Source organism: Drosophila serrata, unplaced genomic scaffold (genome assembly GCF_035046125.1).
Source record: "Drosophila serrata isolate PLE 108 unplaced genomic scaffold, ASM3504612v1 contig_276, whole genome shotgun sequence".
NCBI classification, from domain to species: domain Eukaryota; kingdom Metazoa; phylum Arthropoda; class Insecta; order Diptera; family Drosophilidae; genus Drosophila; species Drosophila serrata.
In genome coordinates this window covers 2,469,385-2,494,972 of record NW_028257174.1, presented here as the reverse complement: position 1 = coordinate 2,494,972, position 25,588 = coordinate 2,469,385, and the positions used below count along the sequence as shown (strand labels likewise).

Sequence of the window (25,588 nt, the reverse complement as noted above, 5' to 3'; positions counted from 1 at the left end):
CAAGTCTTATACGTAAGCAAGGCCCTAGCTTGAGGAAGTTTAGTTTTCTTCTTCTTTTTGTGTGTTTTTTATATAAATTACTAATCTAGTGCTTGGTGGTTGATAGACTTTAATCAAATGGAGGTGGCAGCCATACAAATTATAGTTTTCTTAATTAAGGTAAGACGATAATAAAATATCTCTTGATAATTAAAACCAAACAAGGCCCACAAAAGTCAAGATACATGAAAATATGGTATATATTAAATTATTATTTAATTACTATATAACCTTTGGCCGTGTTGACTACCTATTGCTCTTTGATCACGAGAAGTTTTCCGAACTCTCTTTAAGAGCCGTGATGATTATGACGAGCGGGGATATGGTGTCATCTATTTGTTTATTGTATAGTATAAATAACTCCAGATGTCCAGATAATAGTTTATTCAACACAACAACTTACTAAACAAAGAACAAAACTATGGTGATGATCGAAACTGCTCAATATAAAATATATATTAAAATAATTTGATCTATATTTCTAAAGCAAATTTTTAAGAATTGATATGCTTTTAGATAACAGAAAATTAACATATTTCAAGTCAAGGCTTGTATATAATTTTTGCAAAAGTAATTCTTCAAACATAAACCCGCTCATATCGCAAGTCCAAAACGCCTTCCTCTGCGATTCTCACACTTTGTACCTATGATGGGCCACGTAACATGAAAATTGCAAAAATTGGCTTTGCTTAAGTATAAGGTATGAGAATCGCATAGAAGGGCGCTTTGGTACCTAGAGCGCCCTCCTCTGCGCTTCTCAAGTCTTACACGTAAGCAAGGCCCTAGCTAGAGGAAGTTTAGTTTTCTTCTTCTGTTTTTGTGTGTTTTTATATAAATTGCTAATCAAGTCGATGTATGCAGCCATACAAATTTTAGTTTTCTTAATTAAGGTAAGACGTTAATAAAATATCTCTTGATAATTGAAACCAAAACAAGGCCCACAAGAGCCAAGATACATGAAAATTTGAGAATCGCATAGAAGGGCGCTTTGGTACCTAGAGCGCCCTCCTCTGCGCTTCTCAAGTCTTACACGTAAGCAAGGCCCTAGCTAGAGGAAGTTTAGTTTTCTTCTTCTTCTGTTTTTGTGTGTTTTATATAAATTGCCAATCAAGTGCTTGGTGATGATAGAATTTGGCCAAGTGGATGTATGCAGCCATACATATTTTAGTTTTATTAATTAAGGTAAGACGTTAATAAAATATCTCCTGATAATTGAAACCAAAACAAGGCCCACAAAAGCCAAGATACATGAAAATATGAGAATCGCATAGAAGGGCGATTTGGTATCTAGAGCGCTCTCCTCTGCGATTCTCAAGTCTTATACGTAAGCAAGGCCCTAGCTTGAGGAAGTTTAGTTTTCTTCTTCTTTTTGTGTGTTTTTTATATAAATTACTAATCTAGTGCTTGGTGGTTGATAGACTTTAATCAAATGGAGGTGGCAGCCATACAAATTATAGTTTTCTTAATTAAGGTAAGACGATAATAAAATATCTCTTGATAATTAAAACCAAACAAGGCCCACAAAAGTCAAGATACATGAAAATATGGTATATATTAAATTATTATTTAATTACTATATAACCTTTGGCCGTGTTGACTACCTATTGCTCTTTGATCACGAGAAGTTTTCCGAACTCTCTTTAAGAGCCGTGATGATTATGACGAGCGGGGATATGGTGTCATCTATTTGTTTATTGTATAGTATAAATAACTCCAGATGTCCAGATAATAGTTTATTCAACACAACAACTTACTAAACAAAGAACAAAACAATGGTGATGATCGAAACTGCTCAATATAAAATATATATTAAAATAATTTGATCTATATTTCTAAAGCAAATTTTTAAGAATTGATATGCTTTTAGATAACAGAAAATTAACATATTTCAAGTCAAGGCTTGTATATAATTTTTGCAAAAGTAATTCTTCAAACATAAACCCGCTCATATCGCAAGTCCAAAACGCCTTCCTCTGCGATTCTCACACTTTGTACCTATGATGGGCCACGTAACATGAAAATTGCAAAAATTGGCTTTGCCTAAGTATAAGGTATGAGAATCGCATAGAAGGGCGCTTTGGTACCTAGAGCGCCCTCCTCTGCGCTTCTCAAGTCTTACACGTAAGCAAGGCCCTAGCTAGAGGAAGTTTAGTTTTCTTCTTCTGTTTTTGTGTGTTTTTATATAAATTGCTAATCAAGTCGATGTATGCAGCCATACAAATTTTAGTTTTCTTAATTAAGGTAAGACGTTAAAAAAATATCTCTTGATAATTGAAACCAAAACAAGGCCCACAAGAGCCAAGATACATGAAAATTTGAGAATCGCATAGAAGGGCGCTTTGGTACCTAGAGCGCCCTCCTCTGCGCTTCTCAAGTCTTACACGTAAGCAAGGCCCTAGCTAGAGGAAGTTTAGTTTTCTTCTTCTTCTGTTTTTGTGTGTTTTATATAAATTGCCAATCAAGTGCTTGGTGATGATAGAATTTGGCCAAGTGGATGTATGCAGCCATACATATTTTAGTTTTATTAATTAAGGTAAGACGTTAATAAAATATCTCCTGATAATTGAAACCAAAACAAGGCCCACAAAAGCCAAGATACATGAAAATATGAGAATCGCATAGAAGGGCGATTTGGTATCTAGAGCGCTCTCCTCTGCGATTCTCAAGTCTTATACGTAAGCAAGGCCCTAGCTTGAGGAAGTTTAGTTTTCTTCTTCTTTTTGTGTGTTTTTTATATAAATTACTAATCTAGTGCTTGGTGGTTGATAGACTTTAATCAAATGGAGGTGGCAGCCATACAAATTATAGTATTCTTAATTAAGGTAAGACGATAATAAAATATCTCTTGATAATTGAAACCAAACAAGGCCCACAAAAGTCAAGATACATGAAAATATGGTATATATTAAATTATTATTTAATTACTATATAACCTTTGGCCGTGTTGACTACCTTATTGCTCTTTGATCTCGAGACGTTTTCCGAGCTCTCTTTAAGAGCCGTGATGACCGAAACTGCTTTATATAAAATATATATTAAAATAATTTGATCTATATTTTAAAGCATATTTTTGAGACTTGTTTTGCTTTTATATAATAGAAAATTAACATATTTCAAGTCAAGGCTTGTATATAATTTTTGCAAAAGTAATTCTTCAAAAATAAACCCGCTCAAAAAGTAAGGATTTAAGCTTGCTAATATAAGCCCATTTAGGATTTTCTTTTCCTTGTTTGTTTTCCGTGCTGTGTTTTTTCCAAATAAACTCCTTTTTTGGGGTATTCCATCCAGTGGCCTCCTCAATTCGTTTCGCGGCTTATGCATTCTCCTGTGTTTTGTCCTCTTCCGCTTTTCGGGGGTCCATTTGGGATACCAAGGACGACGCTTTGTCATGCCAAGGGTTAAGCCAAAGTGGTTAGAAAGGGGATTTCCGAATGGCGATAGGGGTTGGGCATAAATAACGACACGTTGTGCATTTTGATGGGAGATGGCCAGAAAAACCAGGAACTTGGGGATTGGCCACGGATATCGAGATGGGGTTGAACCAAAAAAAAGTACCCCAAAAATACCCAAAAAAAAAACCTGATCTCGACCCTGACTCCAGTTTTTGGCCCTTTTCCGCGTCATTGCTCTGCACTGGAAAACCAACTAAAGAACGGGGGTTGAAATCACACGAAAATGCTTTTATGATTATTACTCTTACTCCTTTTTTTTGCTTCTCACTCTCTCGATTATTTTTATGATTATGATGACTTTGATGTCAGTTAAATGATGGTAAATATTTATCGATGGCATGTTAAATCTCTGTTCAATTGAAACTTTAACCAAAACATGGTTTTATTTGCATTTGATGGTGGCAACAATGAAGTTGTTTGCATTTTGCAGTTAAAGGGTTCATTCAATTTTTATGGCTGTCAGCTTAATAAATATGGGAATTATTTTGAAATATTTCAATTGCAGATATGGAACAGGGCAAAGAGAAAATGTTGAATGCAGGTTAGAGACGTCTATGGAAAGGGGAGTTCCGATACCTACAAAAAATATGAGTTTTAATATAATATTGAAAATATAGTACAGAAATCCAGCTGGAGAAAGTGAAGTTATAAAAAGGGTCTTATCCCTAAAAAATCAATGACATAAACCATTAACTTTTCTAATAAAACCTCTAAACACCAAAATAAACTATAAAAATAGTATCTTTGATTATTATATTGATATTTTATTAAACACCCTTTCCAATCCAATTAAAAAATTCATTAATTTAACATGTTTAACCAAATTCTTAAATAAACCATACATGGATTCGATTTGTCTTCCTCCTCCTGGTAGAAAAACCTACTTCTCTGGCTCTTCCTCATTTTTGGGTATAGGGTTTGACTCGTCCTTGTGCTCTGTTGAAATGTCAGGATATTTATACATCTCCTCAGGTATTGGGGATAAAGTCTTGCCAAAGAACGATATTGGTGGATCTCCTGGCAGCAGAATGGGCTTAGCCGCCTTGATGTTGATCTGTTCCGTAGACCTGGTCGTTTTAGTGATTCCAAAGTCCTCACCCTGCTTAGGATAACATTCCCGGTAACGAGACATGTTCCATACAGGTAGCTTACTAGGTGAGTTAATATAAATCGATTTGTAGTCCTGTGGCATCGTCTTGACCTGTTCCGGCACCACTTTTAAGCCAATTTCTGTTTGCAATTGAGTAAGATTCTGATTTATCGACTTATCTATTGTCTGATTAATGCGATTCTTAATATCGCATTCTCCATGGTCAAGGAAATGTTGAGGGGTCTTGTCAAAGTCAGGTATTTTAGAACCTTCGATTCGGTTTGGAAACGGCTTGACATCCATTGTTTGTCGATGAGTGTGTTTCCTTGGCCGCAAAGTTGAGGATGTGGCATTGTCTTGACCAGGTGATAGTGATGTCTCTGGCTGTTCAGTGTTGCCTTGATTTAAGAAAAAAAGATAAAGCATGAAAAGGATTCTCTGGATCAGGCTTCAAAGTTAACTAGTATTCAAGGACATGGACAAGGAGATAAACTTACTTGTCGGCAGGCTGTGGCCTAGCAGCTCTGTCCCAGTGTTGATAGTCTTTTGTTCCAGACTATCCAGTGCCTGGTTATCATCTTGGTTTGACGGATTCAGAATATTCTGCAAGTCCTGTTCTTGGTCACGATCTGTTGCCATATTTGTAGTTATCAGGAGGTCGCGTTTCGTAGCTAGGGGATGGGCCTTATTATTCTTTTTTTATTACTAAAATTAAAGTTTATATACTTTTGCAGCCGAAATATTGTTGAACAAATGCCTGGACTTACTTTATCAGAATGTCTACTGAAATCAATGACTTAAATGATGTTGACTTCTATACAAACAAAGCAGAGGTTACTACGATGGACAAACAAATATTTATCAAATATTAAAATAACAAAATCCAAAGCAGTAATCGTTAGAATAAACGACAAATAAAAGGTCTCTGTGAGCTCTTTTTTTGACCATAAAAAGTGCAACACAAACTCGAATGCAAACAGCAGCCAGAGGAGTAGAAGGAATGTTCAATGCATAAACAAGCATATTTCATCCTTACTCCAAACTTCAATTTAGCCATGAATAAGGCATGAGTTGAGTTGAGTTGAATTGAATATCTCTCTCTCTGTATTCTCTCTGTTTATGTGCTCTGTGAATATTTCACATTTATGAACCTCTATATACACAATTGCCGGCAGACAGACATTTTTGAATAGGCTCTTATGGGTAACTTATCGATTCAATTGAGTGCTTGAGTAATTCTCAATAATTCAGAATATGCACCAGGCACAAGGCAAACGTTTTGGGTTTCTTAACCTTTTGTTATTTGAATATGCAGCAGTAGTTTCTATTTCTAAATAATAGTTACAATTTAAAATAAAGAAAATAGATTATTTAGTGAAATAATTCAGTGGAAAAGTAGTAATAACAATAAAATGGATAGATATATTCTTTACAAGGACACAACATATTTTTTTATCTGATAACTTTCATTTGAAAGAAAGAAACTTTTAATTTATAGGTATCTTTGGTAATTTAGAATAGTTATAAAATAATTTGTTCTCAAATATTTAAAAAAATACTTTTAACCTTTCAATTTATATTTAGAAGGGATTTCTTTAAGGAGAATCTTTGACGATTTCCCCAATCAGTTGTTTTTAAAGTTCCACCAAGTCTTACGAGTTGTTTCTATGGCTTTAAGTCACTCCCTTGAGTCTGGGTTTTATGTTTCTTTTTCTATGAAACTTCTTAAAAAGAAGCCATTGCAAACTTTTTCCAAAAATACACATAAACACACACACTCTCGCAAAAACAGCACAATAATAAAATTTAAACAAATGAAAGCTTGAACTTTTGTGTACTAATCTCTCTGCTTTTGCTCTGCTCGCCAGATCTCTAATGTAAATAATTCTCTATATCTCTCTATATATCATTTTGTATATATATATAAATGTACTGGTATGTGTATGTGTCAATATGTAGGTGTTCCGTTTTATGCCGTTCCGTTCCGTTACGCACAAAAGCTTCCAGCGAGAATATATAGTATATATAAATATGTAGCGTTCACACTTAATTTATGCAAATGAAAAGTGCGCACACAAAAAAGGCAAAAAAATCGAAGTGTAAAAGACGAAGGCGAGCTAAAGATAATGACAAAACGACAAACAAATTCGAAATTAATTTGCATTGAATAACAAAAGGGAAAACGCTTCAGTTTCAATTTCAGCCAAGGATAAAACGGAAAACCAAAAAAGTATTAAATAGAAACCCAAAAAAAAAACAACATAAAAACAAAAAACCTAAGAGAAAACCCCACACAAATGAAGGAAAATGAAGTGCCAAAGTGTTGATAATAAAGTCAAAACCAAGAGACGAAATTGAAATTTATATAAAAAGAGAACAAAGAAACAAAAGGAGAAGAAGAATTCAAATCGTTTCGTTGCGTTTCATTTCGTTTCGTTTCGGATATACGCGTGCGCTTTCCGTTCCGCTCCGTTTCGTTTCGCTTCCGTTTCGTTTCCGTTTCACGTTACCGTTTCGCTCGGCAGAAATTCAAATGGCTAGCAGCTGCTTATGATGGAGACATTCCTCGTCCTGGGCCTGTGTTTCATCCTGTACGAGGCATTGGATTTCTTTCAGGGCTGCATACACAGTAACACACCATCGCCAAGTGATCAAATTGAAGCCTATCGCCGCGAGTTGGACGAACAGCGTCAGCAGCAGCAGCAGGAACAGTTCCTTGCCGGCCTGACGCCACTTTTGGGCGCTCAGTTTGCCGCCGCCGCCGCAGCCGCAGCTGCCGCAGCAGCTGGATCGTCTGCCGGTGGTTCCCAATCCACCCTAGGCAGTACGACCACGCCCACAGCCTCGACGGCGAGTGTGATTAGTGATTCGTATGATCAGGAATCACAATCTCAGACACAATCGCAATCCCAATCCCAATCGAATCAACAAGCCCTACACTCCCTAAGCACCCCAGGGCTATTCCGTCCCGCTGCCCTGGGCTATTACGATCCCGAGGATCCTTTACATGCCACCTCATCCCTGCCCCGTGACTATTATTATCTGCAGCAACAGCAACTAAAGAATAAGGTCAGCTCACGATCTTTACTCTCCAAATTCTCGTCCACCAACTCGGATAATCGCATCCATCCCGAGGCGGGAGCCGGTGCAGGTCACAGTGTCCTTGGAACAGCAGCGGTGATAACCAGTCAACCCTTGCCCGCTGGTGAAGTTCCACCCAGTCTCTTCGATCCCGGTCACGGTCAGGTAGCAGCGGGAGTGACAACAACAGCGGCTCATCATCCCCATCATCATCTGCAGCAACAGCAGCTACAATCCTCATCACCGCTCTTCATCGAACTCAAGCGGGCCATCATCAGTCAGAGTAATAGCAATCACAGTCAGAACTCTCAATTCCCCGAGGAAGACGATCCCGAGGAGGATCAGTGTCCGCAGTGTGAAGAGGAGCATATTCAGTATTTGGCAGAGACGCTAGAGGATCTAGTTGATAGCCAAGAGCAGGACGAGGAGGAGCAGGACAACGACAACGACGAGGAGGAAGAGGACGAGGACGAGGAGGAGCAGCAGCAGCAGCAGAAACTAGTGGAGGATCAGCTGATCTCATACGTGGGTGGTGCCACCAGTGAGCCGGATATTTGTGCCGCTGCCCGACAATTGCCGCGCATCCATCACATCGCCATTGACGATATTGCTGGACAGGATTACAACGGAATATCGGGTCACAATTCGCACGCCGACTTCAGGGAAATCGAGTGCGAACGTCTGCGACGCAAGTGCGTGAGCGTTAAGCGCATCTATAGCATATCCGAGAAGTTCTAAATCAGATCAGAGATCACCGCTATTCAGATCAATCGTCATACTCAATTCGATATCAGATCATCATACCTGTACAAAGACCAGCCCTCACCATTGCACTTCAATCGATAAAAATATATATATACAAAAGACAAAAAATCAAAAATCTACTAAATCGAAATCAAAGCCAATCAAAAGTCCAACTAAATCGAAGCCAAAATCAATCAAAGAAACCACAAAAAAAAAAAATACAAAAAACAAATCAGTTTATAAATTCACTTCAGCAAAAAAGAAAATCGAAATCGAATCAAATGCAACCAAAATCACAAAATTTTTGCCCAATGCGAAACACCCCACACAAGGTTAGCAAAAAAAGTCTAAAACTACCAAAACCATAAGCCAAACAACTGTAATAAACTTAAACAAAGAATGAGAAAAACTGTCAAGAAAACCTAAGAAAACCAAAATTGAACCAACAAGAAGCAAAAACCGACACAAAAAAAATATAAATATAGAAAAGAAATGAGAAATACTCGTATACATTGCCCAAAAGAATTTGCACAGCATTTTAAACATATTTAAAACATTTTCAGCTTCGGTTTTGATTATTATTTTTGTGCTCTCACCTGTGCCTGTCACTTAATTTTTTTATTTCATCCCTTAAAGTGGCCTAAAAGTCACCGAAAATCCACTGAACATCACTTAGTCGCCTTAAAGTCACCTACATTTCACTCAAAATCAGCTTAAGTCAAACAAAGTCACTTAAAGTCACCCTAAAATGAACTACAAGCTACCTAAAAGTCACCTTAAATAACTCAAAGTCTCCTTGAAGTCTGCTAAAATAATCCAAACTCACACAAAACTCATCTTTAGTCAGCTAAAAGCCATTCAAAGTCACTTCAGGTTATCTTTAAATTAAATAAATATTTAAAGAAGTCGTCTAAAAGTCACTCAAAGTCACGTAAAATCACTTAAGTCACTAAATGTTCATAGCTCACAGCTTCATAGCTCTTGGATCAATGATAATGACTTCACCACAGTTCTCCAACATAAAGCAGCACACCAGAGTTCACCAACAAGCGGCAGCAAAGCCTTGCACACACTTTTCACCATAGTTCCTCACCAGAAATCTCTCTCTATCTCTTTTTCACACCTCACCTTAAATAAATATACATAATTATAAAGAAGAATTTGAAAGAAAATTCCTCTCTTATAGTACATTTTCACCACCTTGCACTTGTATTTTCTTTTGTTTTTTTAAAAAGGCACATCCACTTTCGATCTTTCACCACATACCACAACCACCCACCTCTTTTGATCTCTCTCTCTCGCTCTATCACACATAAGCTAGCGCTATCTCACTCTCTATTTAGCTCTGGCTAATAATTCCCAACTAACTTTTTGCAGCTCAAAAACCACTCAACAACACAATCGCACACGTGATGGTGTGGTTTCCAAAGAGTACTAGTAAGGTCACAAACTAACTATTATAACACACAGAGAATTCCTCTTAAATATTTTATATCTCGAGATGTGGAAAATGTGGATGTGGAAATTTTTTGGTTTCGTCTGAGATTTATGCGTGTGGTGTCTAAAAATTGTTGCCTTCATGTGGTACTCGAAAACTTTTTACTTGTGTTTGTTGATTGTTGAGTTACCTTTTTATTTTTCACCCTCTTTGTTTTTTGTTTTTCATTTTTGTTTTCTATTTTCCGTATTTTGTTTTTCTTTTTGTTTTGTCCTGTGAGAATTCCTGGGTTTTGGGGATGAACTGTGGAACAACAAATATGCTAACTAGTTGGCTTTGGTCAGGTCCTTGTCCCTCTATTTGAAAGGGAGTAGCAGAGGGAGGCAGAGAAGGCATCTTTTAAACCTCTGCTTTCGAGTGTTATGCAAAGTAAATTGTACATAATTGTCAGGACTAGGAAGGCCCTTACATATATGCAAATGACAGGAGCAGGGAGCTAGGTTAGCTGGGAAGCCTGGGAGTTAGAAAGCCTGGGAGCCGAGGACAATGACTAATTTTGCTGTCATTGTTGGTGGCGTAACACAAAAAGGAGGAAAAATGAAATAAAACGAAAAGCAAAGCCGGGTTTGAGGGGAGGGAGTAGAGGCATAAAAGCTGTAGAGCATTACTATCATATCTTACAAATTGTCCCCCTGTTTCCCACTCTCTCTCTCTGTATATATATATATATATATACATATGTATATACTCGTATATATCCTTTCAATTATTCGATATGCTTTCGGACTATATGTGTATATATGTGTTTTTTTGTTGTATTCTTTTATTCCTTGGACCTCGTTTTCATCTCCAGTGACCATGTGTGCTTGTGTATCCTTGGCCCGCATCAAGTTAACATTCCCCTTTCCCCACAAAAGCCTAAGGCCCCCTTCTCTCCTTCTTCTCTCTTAGATTTTCCCTCGATTTTCCCCCTTTTTCAGCATTTGTCTCTCTCTCTGTAGTCGCTCCCTTTTGTGCTCGGCGTTCAACGTTCAACGTTCGTAATCTTTTGGTCTTTTCTTCATCATCGTTTAGCTTGATGTGGTTTTCCCCCGACTTAATCAGTTTTACTATTGTTTGTTTTTACCAAGCACACGCATACACATCTCTATTCCTTTTGCCAAATGCGTGTGTGTAGCATACATATATGCACATACATATAAGGCCACAGTCATGTTCAACATAATAGTTGCTTAGTTTTTTATTTAATAATTAAAAAGATAGGTTTTTCGAGATGAAGAAAAGTTCTTTAAAGTCTATAAGAAGGCTTTAAAGGTTTATTGGATAAATTTTGATGCCTTAAAAAGATTTACAGATTTACAGATTACAGAATACATTTAAAGTTTAGATTATATATATTATTCTACAAGTCGACTAAGGATTTAAATAAAATGAAGGAATTAAGAAACTTAATAACAATTTTTCCTTTAATATTGCGAATGTTTAGATGTATTTATTAGTGTTTTTAATTCACAAAACAAAACCTTTTGACAATCCTTACACTTAAATATAAATTTAAAAATAAATTCTAATTTTTATTATATATAATACATATTTTTTGCTCAACTACTACCCTGCCTTTGACTGTCCCTATTTTAAGGAGATTTTTCCCTTTGTTGCTGCCCCAATAAGTATGCTGCGATTTTTGTTTTATGTTGAGCAGTCAGGAACTGGCAATTATTTGCCATAGATAGAGATACAAGCGTAAAGACATTCCATAAATGCAGCATCATGGCGAGTATTTAGCCAAATCTTCCTTCCCTTTTCTAACTTTTGGGCCAAAAACCAGAACCCATCCATCTCATTGGCCTTAACCTAACCCCCTGTCTGCCCACCCCCCTCCTCGGATTTTGCAGCAAAAGTTGTGCCGCGTCAAGGGCAATATTCTTCTGCATCATTAACCCAACAGCCGGCAGCCACACTCGGTGCTGTCATGAGAAATGACCCACAGTCATGCAGTCACGGTCAGCTTAACCCATTCGTGCCGGTTAGCTGAATACAGAAAATAAGAAACTTAAAAATAAAATCAAATCAATATATAAGTATAAGCTGGCTAACTGAAATTAATTTGGCTTTAAGGAAATTTAAGTGAAACAAATGCTCCCCACTTATGTACTCAACTTAATTTATCCTAAACCCAAGTGTGTGTGTGTGAGTACTGGATCCCTTCTCATCTATCGTGGGTTAATTCCCAAAGACGTATTAGCCCAGCGGAATTTATCCAAGTCAATTAATCTCAGCGTCTGTTCTGTGACTTTACAGAATTGATAGCTTCATGTGAGCAGAAAAGATGGGGGAGTAAAGGCTCCTCCTTATTTTGTGACTTATATTTCCCTAAGCAGCAACATATTTAATTTATTTTATTATAAAATTTATAACCTAATTAAAGATATGTCTAAACTATAAGTAGATTTAAGGGAAAATTTCAAGTTACTACTTTTTTCGCATTTAATTTGTTTCTCTTTTTAAAAGCTGATTATAAATTTAAACCTCCCTTTTATTTTAAACTATTTTCCTACAGCTAATTATTATTATTATATTTTGCAGTTGTAAATACTGCGCAGGATAAAGTTTACACTGATTCCCTATGTGTGTGCATTTAATTTATAGGAAATGTATTTTACCCGCAACTTTATTTGCTGCGGCTTAATGAGTCTCTCTAACTATATACATATATAGTTACATATATGTATCAGTTTGTATTTCTATATATTTATATATATAGAACTTACTGTCTGCGGTTTGGTATTTTAACTTGTTGAATCGACAGTAAAACCAAGCGAGCACAGAACATAGAGAAAACTTTGCTACCGCAAAAAACAGCAAGTTTTAATTCCGTCAAGCAAAAAAAAGGCAACTATTACTTAAAGGTTAAAAGTGTTTTATAAAATATATAATATGGGTGTTATATAATATGATACATATAATAAGGGTTTTATATAGCACATATATATAACTTAAAATCAACTCAAAGAGCTAAGCAGGCTAAGACCTTAATTTACTTTATAATTTTTATAAAATCTCTTAGAATTTTCCTTCTAAATCTTCAACTCTATATATGAAATGTAATATTTTTTTATATCCCACAATATTTTCTTTCCATTTTTTACCTTTTCCTATGACATTTTTTAATTAGCCCAACTAAAACACTTGAAGCAAAGTCTGAGAGACGGGAATAGATCTTATGGCAGGCAGGCAGCAGCTAGGCTCAAGTATATGGTGTTCCTACCTGTTAACACCTGACCACTCGAGTGTCGTTTGTCGAGTGCGCCAGGCAGGTGAGAAAATAGTGCGCAAAAAAAAAATGGCGGAAAACGTATGGGGAAAACAGGGGAAGTAGGAGAGATGCTGCTGCTGCATTTACTTCCGCCTGCTTTCGCTGCATTCGAAGGCGTTGATGCTTGCATTTTGGAATAGCCCCGGCAATTTGCATTCTTTGTATGCCACTCCCACTCACAATTTTTCCCTCCCCTTTTCCCATTTTTTTTCCTCCCTTCTCTATGTTTTTTTTTTTTTTTTGTGTTGATCCCCCGGAAAAACTCAGCCCTCAGCATAGAATGGCAGGTGGCATGAAAATTTAATTACACGCCTCGCTGAAACGCTGTGGTTCTGATTCTAGGGGTTCGCTTTCATATATATATATATTTAATTTTTTTGTACCTACAGATTAGGCTGGCAAAAAAAAGGATAATGGGGGAGGTTCAACATGTTTTTTTTTAAGGAGGGTTATTATGCCTCTTAACTCTTGAGCAAAGCTAGGGGCCAGAAAAATGAAAAACAAATACATTTCTTTTAATTGAAAGTTATATAAGTTTTAGTTTTTAGTAGGAATAGTTACAGAATAGGCTCCTGCCTGGAATTGCTTATTATTTGTGTGTTTCAAAATCACCACCTGTCCTGTTCTGTTGTGTGTTGAACACGAAGCTCATCTTGAGGGCGGAGGAGGTTGGTGGCAAAATAATACGCCTCCAGTTGTGCGTGCGTTGTTTGTCTTGTCTATTTGTGGCGGTTGTCAGGCGCACAAAGGACATTGACGGTGGCCGTGGGGCAAACTGGTCATGGTTTTCCCCCGTCAGCCTCTCGACAAATAACAGGAGGCAGCTAAACAAGAAGAAAAACAAGCAGAGACCAAGTCCTAGTCCAATATATACATACATTTTGCCACAAACAAAAAAATATCATTTACTGTCCCAGGCATCATCATAATGAGCTTTTTGTCGTTTGATGACGATTCTCTTCGACGACTGCCAATGAACTGAGCAGGAACGTTGCCATAAATATGAATTATATATAATTTTCTTTTTTTTTTGTGGGCAGCTAAAAATCATATTACGTATACGCCCCCTTGTCCCGCCTTGTAGCTTGTGAGAAAAACTTTTGCTCATTTCAATGGCAATAAAAGTGATTTAATAAGGCGCAAAACAGCACAACAAAGGGGCAATGCCAAGATATACATACAAATCTATACAAATCTATGTATATATAAGAGAAAACCCAGAACGAAATCAATTTGATTTGTCGCCACAGACGACGTTTGGTGAGTGGGTTGAGGTTGAGTTTGGGTTTGGTTTCGTTTGGCATTTTCCTCTGCTTCTGGGCGGTTAACTCGGCTCGGGCCACGCCCCGTGCGTGTGATTAAGTGCGCGTTTAATGTGCACGCCATGGCCATAAAACAAATTGTATGCAATCCTGCCACCGAAAGCTCTCGCAATTTACTCCTTCCAAGCAGCAGATTTTCTACCTCCCCTCATCCACTGAGAAAACCAAACCCTCTTTTCACGCAATCCTTCTCTACGCTAGTCCAGTGTAGAGTACTGGAGTCCAGAGAGTCCTGCGTCCTGCGTCCTGAGTTCCGTAACTGATTTGGTGGACCCTGGGTTGTGAGGATCAAAATAAAAAGTTTGTTTTTCTCTTTTTTTACCCGGGAAACCCGGCTAGCTGGCCCGCTTGGGAGAGGAGGCAACGCTTTGAAATGTAAATACGGCTCATTATTTCCAATGCCTTGCCATTCATTTGCAAAGTTTCCAGTTTTGTGAGCACAAACACATACGCAAAAGGGGTCCTACACACAAACATAAACACAAACACACACACGCACTATAAGCTGTGAAATACCTAGAAAAGGATCTGCCAGGAAAGCATTTGAAATGAGTAAAATCGATAAGTAATACTTTAAAAATATTAAATCGGTGTATACAAGAAAAATATATCAAACAATATTATTTTAATTTATTGAAGAAACATATTTTAAGGGAATTTCTACTTAAAAGTTTGCTTAACTGATAATTTTGATAATTTTACATTTATTTATTTATTGATATTACATATAAGTGAATGAAGTAATGAACTACATTCAGCCTAAAAGTTCGTCTAAGAATTATAAAAACAAATAGTATCTTTGGACAAAAAATGTTATAAGAGGTATACTCTTTATTTTTTAAATATGTAAATTATTAGAGACTTATTTATTTATCGATAATTATTATAATTTATACCCTTGCAAGGTATTATAATTTCAGTCAAAAGCTTAAAACGCAATGAAGGAATCGTTTCCGACCCTATAAATCATATATATTCTTGATCAGCATCAACAGGCGAATCTTTCTAGCCATCTCCGGAAGAAAACAAAACTTTTTAATTTTTTCAACATTTTTTAAGATGTTATTTCATGAAAATAAAAATTAAAAAATTGATAAAAAATTAAAATTTCTAAAAGTTTAGGTTGAGTATGCAGATTTATTAACCTTATAAAAACTAGCATAGGACCGCTTTCCGAATTGAAATTAATGCTTTTTTGGCTTAGTTATGAGTTTCTGAAACTTAGGTTTTTGACAAAATGGTCCCATTAAAATATAGTCAATATTGATTAAAAAATTGTGTTATTATTTTAGTCAGAAGCATAAAACTTAGTGAAGGACCTATTTCCGACCCTATAAATCATATATATTCTTGATCAGCATCAACAGGCGAAGAAAACAAAACTTTTTAATTTTTTCAACATTTTTTGAGGTGTTATTTCATGAAAATAAAGAATAAAAAATTGATAAAAAATTAAAATTTCTAAAAGTTTAAATTGAGTATGCAGATTTATTAAGCTTATAAAAACTAGCATAGGATCGCTTTCCGAATTGAAATTAATGCATTTTTGGCTTAGTTGTGAGTTTTTTAAACTATGATTTATCCAAACAAATTGTCATATAAAAATATGGATAAATACCGATTAAAGCTTAGCTATGATCCCTTCCCTATAAGATCCTATAGTTCTATAACATAACTTCAGAAATCCCTTTAACCAAAATATTATCACAGTTCCTTATTGTTTTTCAACCACTGTGCATGGTGGTGATGGCTTGGAGACTGAAACTATGGGTTTACCTTTAATTAACTGTAATGCCATCAGGCAGCATAGGACGCACACACATTGGTCAACGTGTGTGTAATGCCCCTTTTACCTTTACCTTGGCCATTTTCTCCCTCACCAACTTTTCCCTCTCATGTGTGTGTGTGTATGAGCGTTGGGTTTATTATTTTCACTTAATTTTTGCTAGAGGTTTTCTCGATGCTGTTGTTTTGTTTACTTTTTTGTTTACCCCTGAACTTTTGGCTCCGGACCGTTCAATTTACGTGCCTCTGCCAAATGGCAAATCATCACAGCTAGACAGAAATAAAAAAGAAAGAAAAAAAGGACCCTATCAAGAAGACCGAAGCCAAGAAACGGAATGTGGAAAATCCTGTTTGTATAACCAGGACCAGAAGCAAGCTGCGGCAAAATGTTGTTCAAATTGACTTCAGTTCGAGCTTCGGAGCTCAGATGACCCGGCAGATTACAGCCCAAACCAACCAGCCTACCTTTTTGCCTGAATATCCTGCTAGAAAAAAAGAGAAAATATAAATACAAACAAGAAAAAGGGACAGTTAAGCGACAAAGGAATGTTTCGCCTGCTGCACAATGGCAAATAATTCATAACTTGGCTCAAAAGTTTGATTTAGCTGCAGTTAATACAGTGGCATTTTTCCCTTTCCCTTCACTCTACTTAACTGTGGGTCCTTTTGGTCCTTGTGTTTTTCACACAGCCGCTTCTCACTCGTTGGCTTTTCCTGTGCTGCCAACACATATTTCTGTCTCTCATCCTGCCTGGCCATACGTCGGCTTGCATAAATTTTACCCAAGCCAGGACATGGTCTCCTCCTTCTCCTCCTTGCTGTGTTGACAGGCTCCTGTGCCTGTGCCTGTGCCTGTGACTATGCCTCTGCTCCCATAGTTACCCAGCTTTCCCAGCTTCCCGTCTACCAAAACCTCTTCCTCCTTTTCGGGGCAGCAGATAAATTACGCTTGAAGCGCCAGGGCCAATGGAAGCGGAAGAGCCAACGGATGATGGCTCTGGCCAAAGCCAAAGCCAAATGCGAACCCAAAGCCAGTGGAGACGAGAGAGCCAAGAGGATCCAAGAACTGACTCGCCTCTGTCTGACTGTCAAGCAGCTGTATGCTTATTTTTCTTCAACTGTAACTGTAACTGCTGCCGGTGGGGAAAATCCGGAAAAGAAACGGGGCTAGAAGGAAAAGCTCTCTCACACACACACATGTGGAGGGAGGTCTTTGGTAGACAGGCGGCAAAAGTTTCCACTTGAATTTGTTCGCTTCGATGGCTAAAAGAAAAATTAATTTGAACAATTTTTCAAAAGGATTTTGCGTGGGATAAAAGAAAGTTTACATATGTAGGAAAATTATCAGTTTTAATCAGTTTAGATTGTAATTTTTAAGGCGGTAAAGTTGTGATTGGAAACTTAATTTTTTCATGCCTTCTCTATTTTCTAACTTCTACATTTTTTGTCTGCTTTTATAGAGATTTTCATTAATCTTTGACTGTGTTTTTAGTTATTCGAATATAATCCAAAACTGATAAATAGTTACAGAACTATTAACCAGATATTTAATATTAAAGTTTTTAGTCTTCTAGGGAATTTAAAATTATATTGATACTCATTTGTTAAGTCAAGCTAAACGTCAAGTTAACAGGAGATTAAAACGAGCTAGAAATATAATTTCAAAACCCCTTAATATATATTGAAACTTTTATTTAAAAAACTACATAAATCTATTAAACTCTATAAAATTTGCCAGAGAATACAACCATCTAGAAACATGAATTCCGAATTTTTTGTGTTTAATCACAGGCCAAATTTAACCTTTACCAGAAGTTAACAACTAGATAAATACGTTAATAAACAAAAGGGGTCACAAACTTTTAACAGAATGTTGAACATTCAATATTCTTAGGCAAAACTCTTAACCGGATATTAAATATTCAATATGCTTAGCCACCAACTAAGTATTGTATTTTATTGCTAGCTACTTTTTAAGGGCCAGTGACATTTTTGTGACATTACAAGGGGGAAATCTAGGGACGGACCTCCTGTCAGCTTTTTAGACTGTAGCTTCTGGCGCAGTTTCTTTGCTTTTCTTCAAAAATGGCACACGGAAGCTGAGGCGTCTGCTATAAATTTTTAACAACCATTTAACTTGAATTTTATTAGTCCCCAGTCAGCGGTCAGCAGTTTAGGGGAGAAGAGAAGGACTTACCAGGAGGAGGAGAAGGAGGAGCCAGTGACTGATGTTCAGCCGTGGCTGTCATGTTGTCTTCTTGGAATATGCTCGTATATTTTGGTATACAAAGTGCCAAATGTTTGCCCACAAAGTCATCACAATGACATTTTGCATTTCGCAGTTCATTTTCTCAGCTCCTCCTTGGGTTCCTACTGTCCTCTATTTGCTGTCTTTTATTTTTTTCTTTTTTTTGTGAGTGTGTGTTTTTCTTTTTATGGGAATTTTTCTTTTTGGTTGCCTATTTTCCTCCGGTTATTGATAGTCACAACACCCCCCGATGTTTGCTCTGTTTCCTCGCTCTCTCTCTCGGAGGGACATAAATTATATATGGAATAGTGAGTAGTGACTTGTAGTTGGGTCACTATTTGGCTATAGCAGGAGCAGTTTCAGTCACAGGAGCAGTAGCAGTAGCAGTCACTGGAGCAGTAACAGTTTGCTGCAGCTTCAGTTGTCCGACTGCCGTTGACCGATAACCATGTTTAGCTCCGTTTTTCTTCAAGTTTTCTTTTCCCAGTATTTTCCTGTTTAATTTTCTTTATATTTGTTTTGGTGCTTCTTGGCAAATTCTAAAGCAAAAGTACTAATTTTTGTGATTGGTTCTTGGTTAATGTGGGTTTTACAACCAAAAACAACACCAAAAAAACTGAAATTAATCGAAAAACAACTCCAATTAATTAAACAAAAATCCTTGCAGTTGAGTAAAATGTGCGCTAAGAGATTAAGAAAAACAATAAACATAAACAAAAGCATAACAAAACGTAATTAAACGACTTTTAAAATCAAGAAAAAAAGTGCAAAAATAATACATAAGAAACCGTTATAATTATCGGAAAACACAAATAATCAACGATAACTGCAGCGATAACACAGCGATAAATCCGATGGACTCGCTGGAGCGTCTAATGCGAGCGGCGCCACTGCCACGAATGCTGACCAGCGGCGTTGTGGCCACAGCCGCTGCCGCTGCTGCCGCTGGCAAGGGCATTGTCAGTGTGGGTAGCAGTGGTGGTGTGGGTGGTGGTGGTGGTGTCAGTGCAGTGGGTGGTGGTGCCATTGGTGCCATTGGTGCCGTCGGTACAGGTGGACAACAAAGAGCCCTCGTTCATGCCTCCCTGGCAGCGGCCACTGTGGGACGCAAGGGACGCCACCTGACGGGCACATTTTGCCTCACCGGCGACACCATGGAGGGCATCATACAGTGTTTGGTATTTCTCAAAGCATTCTCGGTAAGTGAAGAAGGGAAAAAATACAAAAAAAAAAAACAAAGAAAAATACTAAAAGGGGGAGAGATCAAGGGAGAGTCGTCCTCCTAATATATATACATATATATCCCTAACCATCATCCACACATGCTCTCATCCCCATGGCGCACAATTCAATTTAGTTTTCGGTTTGCGCTCGACTAAGTTTTTACCAATTTTTTTGTTGTTGTTGTGTTTCCTTTTTTTGGTTTTTTCTTCTCTGCTTTCTTTTTTTTACACAGTTTTCCGTTTGGTGGAAAAGTGTGCAATAGGCTGTAAATAGGCAAATACATTTGCTGCCTGTGGCAAACTGATTTTGGGATTTTATAACTAAATTTTTAGATGCCTTTTGGGGGGCAAGGGGTGGCGGCTGAGCGAAACCTTTGACCTAGTTTATGGGCCTTTTTTTCCCTTCACCTTTTTATTTTTTTTTGCAAGGGAAACCGAAACCAAAAACTGTTGGAGAGTACCATAAGCCATACCCTCCCCGGGCGGGGGCTTTTACTGTGTAATAAAGATTTTCAGCTTGTCTACACACATATTTTGCCCCCCAAACACACACACTTACACACATATATATATAATCTGTAAAATATTTTTCACATTTTCTCTAACCAACAATGTTTTTCCCTTCTGTTTCCGTTTATTTTCAGGTGAGTTTTACTGATGATAATGAAGAGCAAATACCCAAAAGATTTATGAATTCAAAAAAGTAAACAGGTATCTGGACAGTTTTGTTGACTTGTCATGGGGATAAGGATTTTTGATTTGTCTCTCTCTCTTTCTGGGTATATTCCCCAAATATCTTTATATATATAAAATATATGAGTGATATTTACTTAATTTAGTCATTTGACATTTAATGAACTCTCTAGTTTTGCTCTCTCTGGCACATTTATCTGTAAATAAAACAAAGGAAATATTCGGCTTGTGAATTGGTAATTAACAAAGTTTACATCGTTTTGCAATCAATTTTCTCTCAGTTGAGAGAGTTTATAATTATTATTATTTTTTTTTAATGTAATATATTTGATTAATGCAGAGCCAAGTCGGTTTCATTTATAGGAAACATATGGGGGGCAACGGAGCGTATGCGTAATATTAAACCAATTAGTACACAGAGATCCACAGGGTCAAAAAGAATTAATGTGTTGTGTGTGTGGGTGTGTCTACGTCACATTTTATTTGTATTTCTTTTTTTTTTTTGTTCTGAAGAGCTTCAATTACTTTGCAATAAGGGCAGGATATTTGATATTTATTTTGGGCAGACTCCTCGTTAGAATCCTTGTGGGCTTAGTGGTTTTGTCCGTAATGGTTTAACTTAATTTCTTTCTTAGTTGTGCTATTTTATTTTAAGAAACTAGCTTAATGGGCTTATTTTTTTGAAGGTATACAAGATATAAATAATTATATTTTTAATAATGTGTATTGCTTTTCAAGTTTTGTTTTTAAATACGAAATAGACAAATATGTTTAGTTTGAGACTTTTTTAAAGTAAATTCCCACAAAAATAGGTTTATATAGCTTTTAATTTATATATTTTAACGGGTAATAATTTCTTTTACCAAATTTTTTTATTTGTATCTTAATAAAACTCAATATAGCTTGTATTTGTTAATAATTTAAAGGTTTATCTCTTTTTACAAACTTTTATAATACAATTTGTTCAAAAATCGTAGTTTTGTCTGTTGAAAAGTATAATTAAATTAAAAATTTTGAGGATTAATCGACTTCTTTTTCTGTTTCAAATTTAATTAAAACCCATTTTTTTTATTTACTTCAATTTTTAATAAAATACATTTTGTTTTTTTCCTTTTATATAAAAAAAATCCATATAGCTTGTATTCATTACTATTTTAAAAAAAACCGATATCCCTCTAATCCTTTTTGCTGTAATGGCTTTATCCCCATAATGCTCGAAGCCATAAATATAGATTGAATGTCCTTGTAATTTGGCATTCCTCCTAAATCAGCCTGCATTTTTATGTCTGTCCAATGCCCTATGCCCTGGGGCTTAATTGCAGGCGTTATATACACAGTTACTATATTGCTATATACATCTGGAGAGGGGGAAATGCACTTAGCACCCAATCGGTGCTCCAACTGAATCCTCGCCAGAAATGGAGCAAGGGGAGGAAGGAGGGGACAGGACATAGCAAAAAAAAAGAGACAGACAGAAGCAGAGACAGAGACAGAGACCGACATCAAGCGCCTGCGGCAATTGCAGGCCCATTAAAACTGACACATTGCGATTGCTTCTCCCTGTTTTTCCCCCTTTTTGTATAATTTTTTTCTTTTTTTTTTGGTGCTACCAAGGCTGTATATAAAAAAAAACGAGAGAAATGTATAAAACACAGACACGCCCAAGGGCGGAGATACAGTCACTTGGTTTAGCCATAAACACAGGATAACTAACTCGACAGAAGGTTTACTTATTAGTGTAGGGGTTTTTTTCTTCAGCAAATATACATATTATTTATGTTTTAAATTTATAAATATGTATATTTTTAAAATTGATTTAATTTTTGCTCAGTGTGAGGAGCAGTCGCTTTCGAAATCAGCGAGAGACTTTTCACGCATCGTTAATTTCTCCCCGAGGCCGCGACACAAGTGCCGTCTCTATTTCCTCTTTGCCATCTGCCATCTGCCGTCAGTTGTTCATTCAGTCAGTCATTCACACACACACTCAGTCATTCATTCATTCACTCATTCAGTCAGTCAGTCAGTCATTCATTCATTCAGCCTGTCAACCAGTCAGTCGCGCATTCAATCAGCCTTCGCTGGCTGGCTGCCGCCTATCGTTATAATGATGTTGCCTGGTTTCATCCTTGCCTTAAAACACATACAGAGAGAGAGAAACAGTCGTGATTTACTTACTTTCCACAACCGCCATTTTCCATCCATTTCCCGCCAGCTGTCATCCGCTTTTCTCTTTTGGGTTTTTTTTCTCGCCTTTTTCCCTCCCGTGTTTGGAGTGTGTTTGCAAATTTAAATGTTGCACAAATATGAAAAGCAATTTACATAATATCCTGCCAAGTGTAAAATGATTGTCAATTCTGTCTGCCATTTGAGGGGGAACGGAATGGGAATGGGAAAGGGGGAACTGGGAACTGGGAACAGTGAACGGTAACGGTAACGTTAACGGAAGAGGGAACGCTATGAAAAAGGGGAACGGGAAAGCGGAAACGGAAACGGAAAGAAACCGCACTAACCGCCAACTCACTTCGCACAGCAGACCGTTGAAAATTGTGGCTTTAAATCGTTTCGATTGATTTCGTTTTTCCCAAACCCGGCTTTTTTTTCTCTTTTTGCTTGTATTTCTCTTATATTTTTCTTTGTTTTTGTTGTGGTTGCTTTCTTGGTTCAATTATCCTTGCAGACGTTGGGATAAATAAGGGCGATAATATTTCCTGATTGAAGTTTTAACGACAAGTTATAAATAAGGAAATAAGGAACAGGATATAGGCAAAGCTTTGCTTTGGGATTTTCTTTAAAATTAAAGATAAATTTTAAAGGGAAATAAGACAAAACTAAAATAGGTTTTAACTTTAAGGAATAAATAAAAGTCTTTAAATACTTGAGTAACTTTAATATTACCAGAAAGAACACTAAGTTCGTGAGGACGAAAAATCTAAATATCAAAAGTTTAAAAAACGTATAACTAGGTCAAAACAGCATTGATTTTAAATCGAAACACTGTTTTATGTTAATTTTAAAAAGGTTACCAAATCTTTATGCTCAGATTAAAATTTAAAAAAATTAAAATTTTTGTAAATTTTGTTGTTGTCATTCTTATGAAATAACACCTTAAAAATGTTTGAAAAAATTAAAATTTTTTTTTTCTGCCGGAAATGGTTAGATCGATTTGGCTTTTGATGCTGATCAAGAATATATATAATTTATAGGGTCGGAAATGAGTCCTTCACTAAATTTTATGCTTCTGACTGAAATTATAAAACCGTAGTTTTAATCGATATTAACCATATTTTTATGATAAAATATTTTTTAAAAGAAAAAATACAGCAAAATAATCTTCCTAAAATAATTATACAAAAAGTTCTGATATTTTTAAGAAGATAAGTTATGTAATTAAGAGAACACGTCAGAATATGTAGATTTTAAAAGAATTTTCGTTTTTAAAATACGTTTTTAAAACCCTGTCAGGCTCTCTAAAATATTCTATAAATTCTATAAACTTGGTTTTAGTTCTTTTAAACCCCTCATAATAAATCCCAAGTGTGCCTTAACTTAAGTGTTGGCTTAAATCGATTACAGCCAGAGATTTTATTGACATCATCCTTTAAGGATGGCAGAAAGGCACACACCCTTCCATCCTACACTCACCCCTTCATCCCCTCAATTTCGAGCTCAGTCTCGAGCCCACGTCAACATTTTTGGAATTGATGATGTCGACGCACATTATGAGGTTCAATATCCTGGATAATGACGACAAATTGCGCAATATTTGCGCCAGACTGCCAGAGACAGCCAGAGGTTGAGGTGGAGTAGAACGTTTCTGATGATGTCCTTAAGGACTCAGTGGGTGGTGGCTCTCAAGTGTCCTCCTCCACACTCTACGACGACTTCAGTCCACACAACTGCTGTTGCTGCGGTCAAACATGATTGATGAACGCTAATTAATGTGGCGGGTCTTGTCTTCGCTTTCGCCACCACCACCCCGATCCGTTCACAAATTGTGTAATTAATTCCCATCTCAAGTGTCCCTATAATTATGACGCACAAACACTCCACGCAGACCCAGGACACAGACTCAGACTCAATACCTCCCAAAAAACTGAACTCAATGACCGAAAAGTTGTACCTTCAAGGGAGAGATGGGTAACTTTTGTACTCTATAAAAGGTCAAAGATGCTTAGAAAATAGAGGGAAATCTATATCTACAGAAATTAATTGAACTGTAAGAAGTAACTGGCAATTATTTTTGTAGGTTTTATTTCTCAGTTTTTCCTGAATTCTATTTTGTAGAAAATATATTTCATTATTTAGAAATTATTTCTAGGAAGTTCTTAGTGCTTTTGAGGGTGTGTGAGACCTTTAATTAATTACATTTATTCTCTGGACTAGTCTAAGCACTTTTTCCTTTTTTTTCTTTGTTCTGGAATTTCCCAAATGGTTTTTCCTTTTTGCAGAGCAGGTGAGACGCGAACGTGATGCTGGGAATCTATGCAAATTTTGCATGCACTCCGAGGAGTGCGGCAAACATGCACAAACCCAGACTCCCCCTCGTTCTAAGCTTCCCCTAGCTAAACCCTTTAAAATCTTCCCTTGGAAAATCTCTCCCCCTGTGGAAAATCTTCCCCCAACCCTTCTTGTTTCCGTTGCTGACTGCTGCCAGTGTTGTGCATCATCAGCAACCCAAACAGAATCGTTGAGGTGGCTTGTTCCACTCGTGTTGCTGTTGCTTTTGTTGTTTGCTTTTGAGGCCTTTCAAGCACTTGCTTATTATGCAGTCACATGTGTGTATATGATGTGTGTGTGTGTGTAGTGTAGTGTGTATGTGGGTTTGTTGCCTGCGGCACAATTTGAACAATAAGTTGGGCCGACTGTGAAGCATTCTGTCTGCCACTCAGCCGTCTGCATTTCAAAACTTAAACAGTTTATTAAGCACAAACTGGAAACCAAAAAGCAAATAAACACGCACAAATATATGCACTGGAAATAATTATGTGCTTTAAGAATATAAAAAAATGTATTCTAGGGATAAAGAAAACCAGATTAACTTGCCTTAAATTAATAATAAAATAGTTTTATATCGTTATAAATATTTCTCTCTCTATCTCTATATTTTTCTTGTTCTCTTTTTTAATTGTTATGTTAAATTTCCTTAATTTACTCTTA

At 36.7% G+C, this 25,588-nt stretch overlaps 3 protein-coding genes across 30 annotated transcripts in view; 2 read left to right on the top strand and 1 right to left on the bottom strand.

Moving 5' to 3' along the window:
- Positions 1 to 25,588, top strand: part of rg (A kinase anchor protein rugose) — a 235,809-nt gene that overhangs the window by 120,635 nt on the left and 89,586 nt on the right. For 10 of the 27 annotated variants that reach the window (XM_086835502.1, XM_086835500.1, XM_086835484.1 and 7 more), the window contains exons 1-2: positions 7,857 to 8,738; positions 19,183 to 19,714. The exons of 11 other annotated variants lie outside the window; for them this stretch is intronic. In XM_086835502.1, the coding sequence (XP_086691628.1) occupies positions 19,370 to 19,714 (345 nt within the window). In that variant the 5' untranslated portion in view covers positions 7,857 to 8,738; positions 19,183 to 19,369. Of the gene's footprint in view, positions 1 to 1,435; positions 1,511 to 2,804; positions 2,862 to 7,099; positions 8,739 to 19,182; positions 19,715 to 25,588 lie in introns of those variants that run through there. 6 more of the 27 variants (XM_086835495.1, XM_086835494.1, XM_086835485.1 and 3 more) reach the window with 3 other exon arrangements.
- Positions 4,235 to 5,421, bottom strand: LOC110180561 (uncharacterized). Of its 2 annotated transcripts, none has more exons than XM_086835507.1 (3): positions 5,349 to 5,421; positions 5,081 to 5,252; positions 4,235 to 4,987 (listed from the first exon to the last, which is right to left on the bottom strand). In XM_086835507.1, the coding sequence occupies exons 2-3, from the start codon at positions 5,218 to 5,220 to the stop codon at positions 4,372 to 4,374; spliced, it is 756 nt and encodes a 251-aa protein (XP_086691633.1). In that variant the 5' UTR covers positions 5,221 to 5,252; positions 5,349 to 5,421; the 3' UTR covers positions 4,235 to 4,371. The 2 variants fall into 2 exon arrangements, with proteins under 2 accessions (XP_086691633.1, XP_086691632.1); XM_086835506.1 differs by having other exon boundaries at positions 5,308 to 5,415.
- On the top strand, positions 7,132 to 8,672 carry LOC110180559 (uncharacterized). Its single transcript, XM_086835503.1, has one exon. It carries the CDS (start codon positions 7,132 to 7,134, stop codon positions 8,398 to 8,400), a length of 1,269 nt encoding a protein of 422 aa, XP_086691629.1. The 3' UTR covers positions 8,401 to 8,672.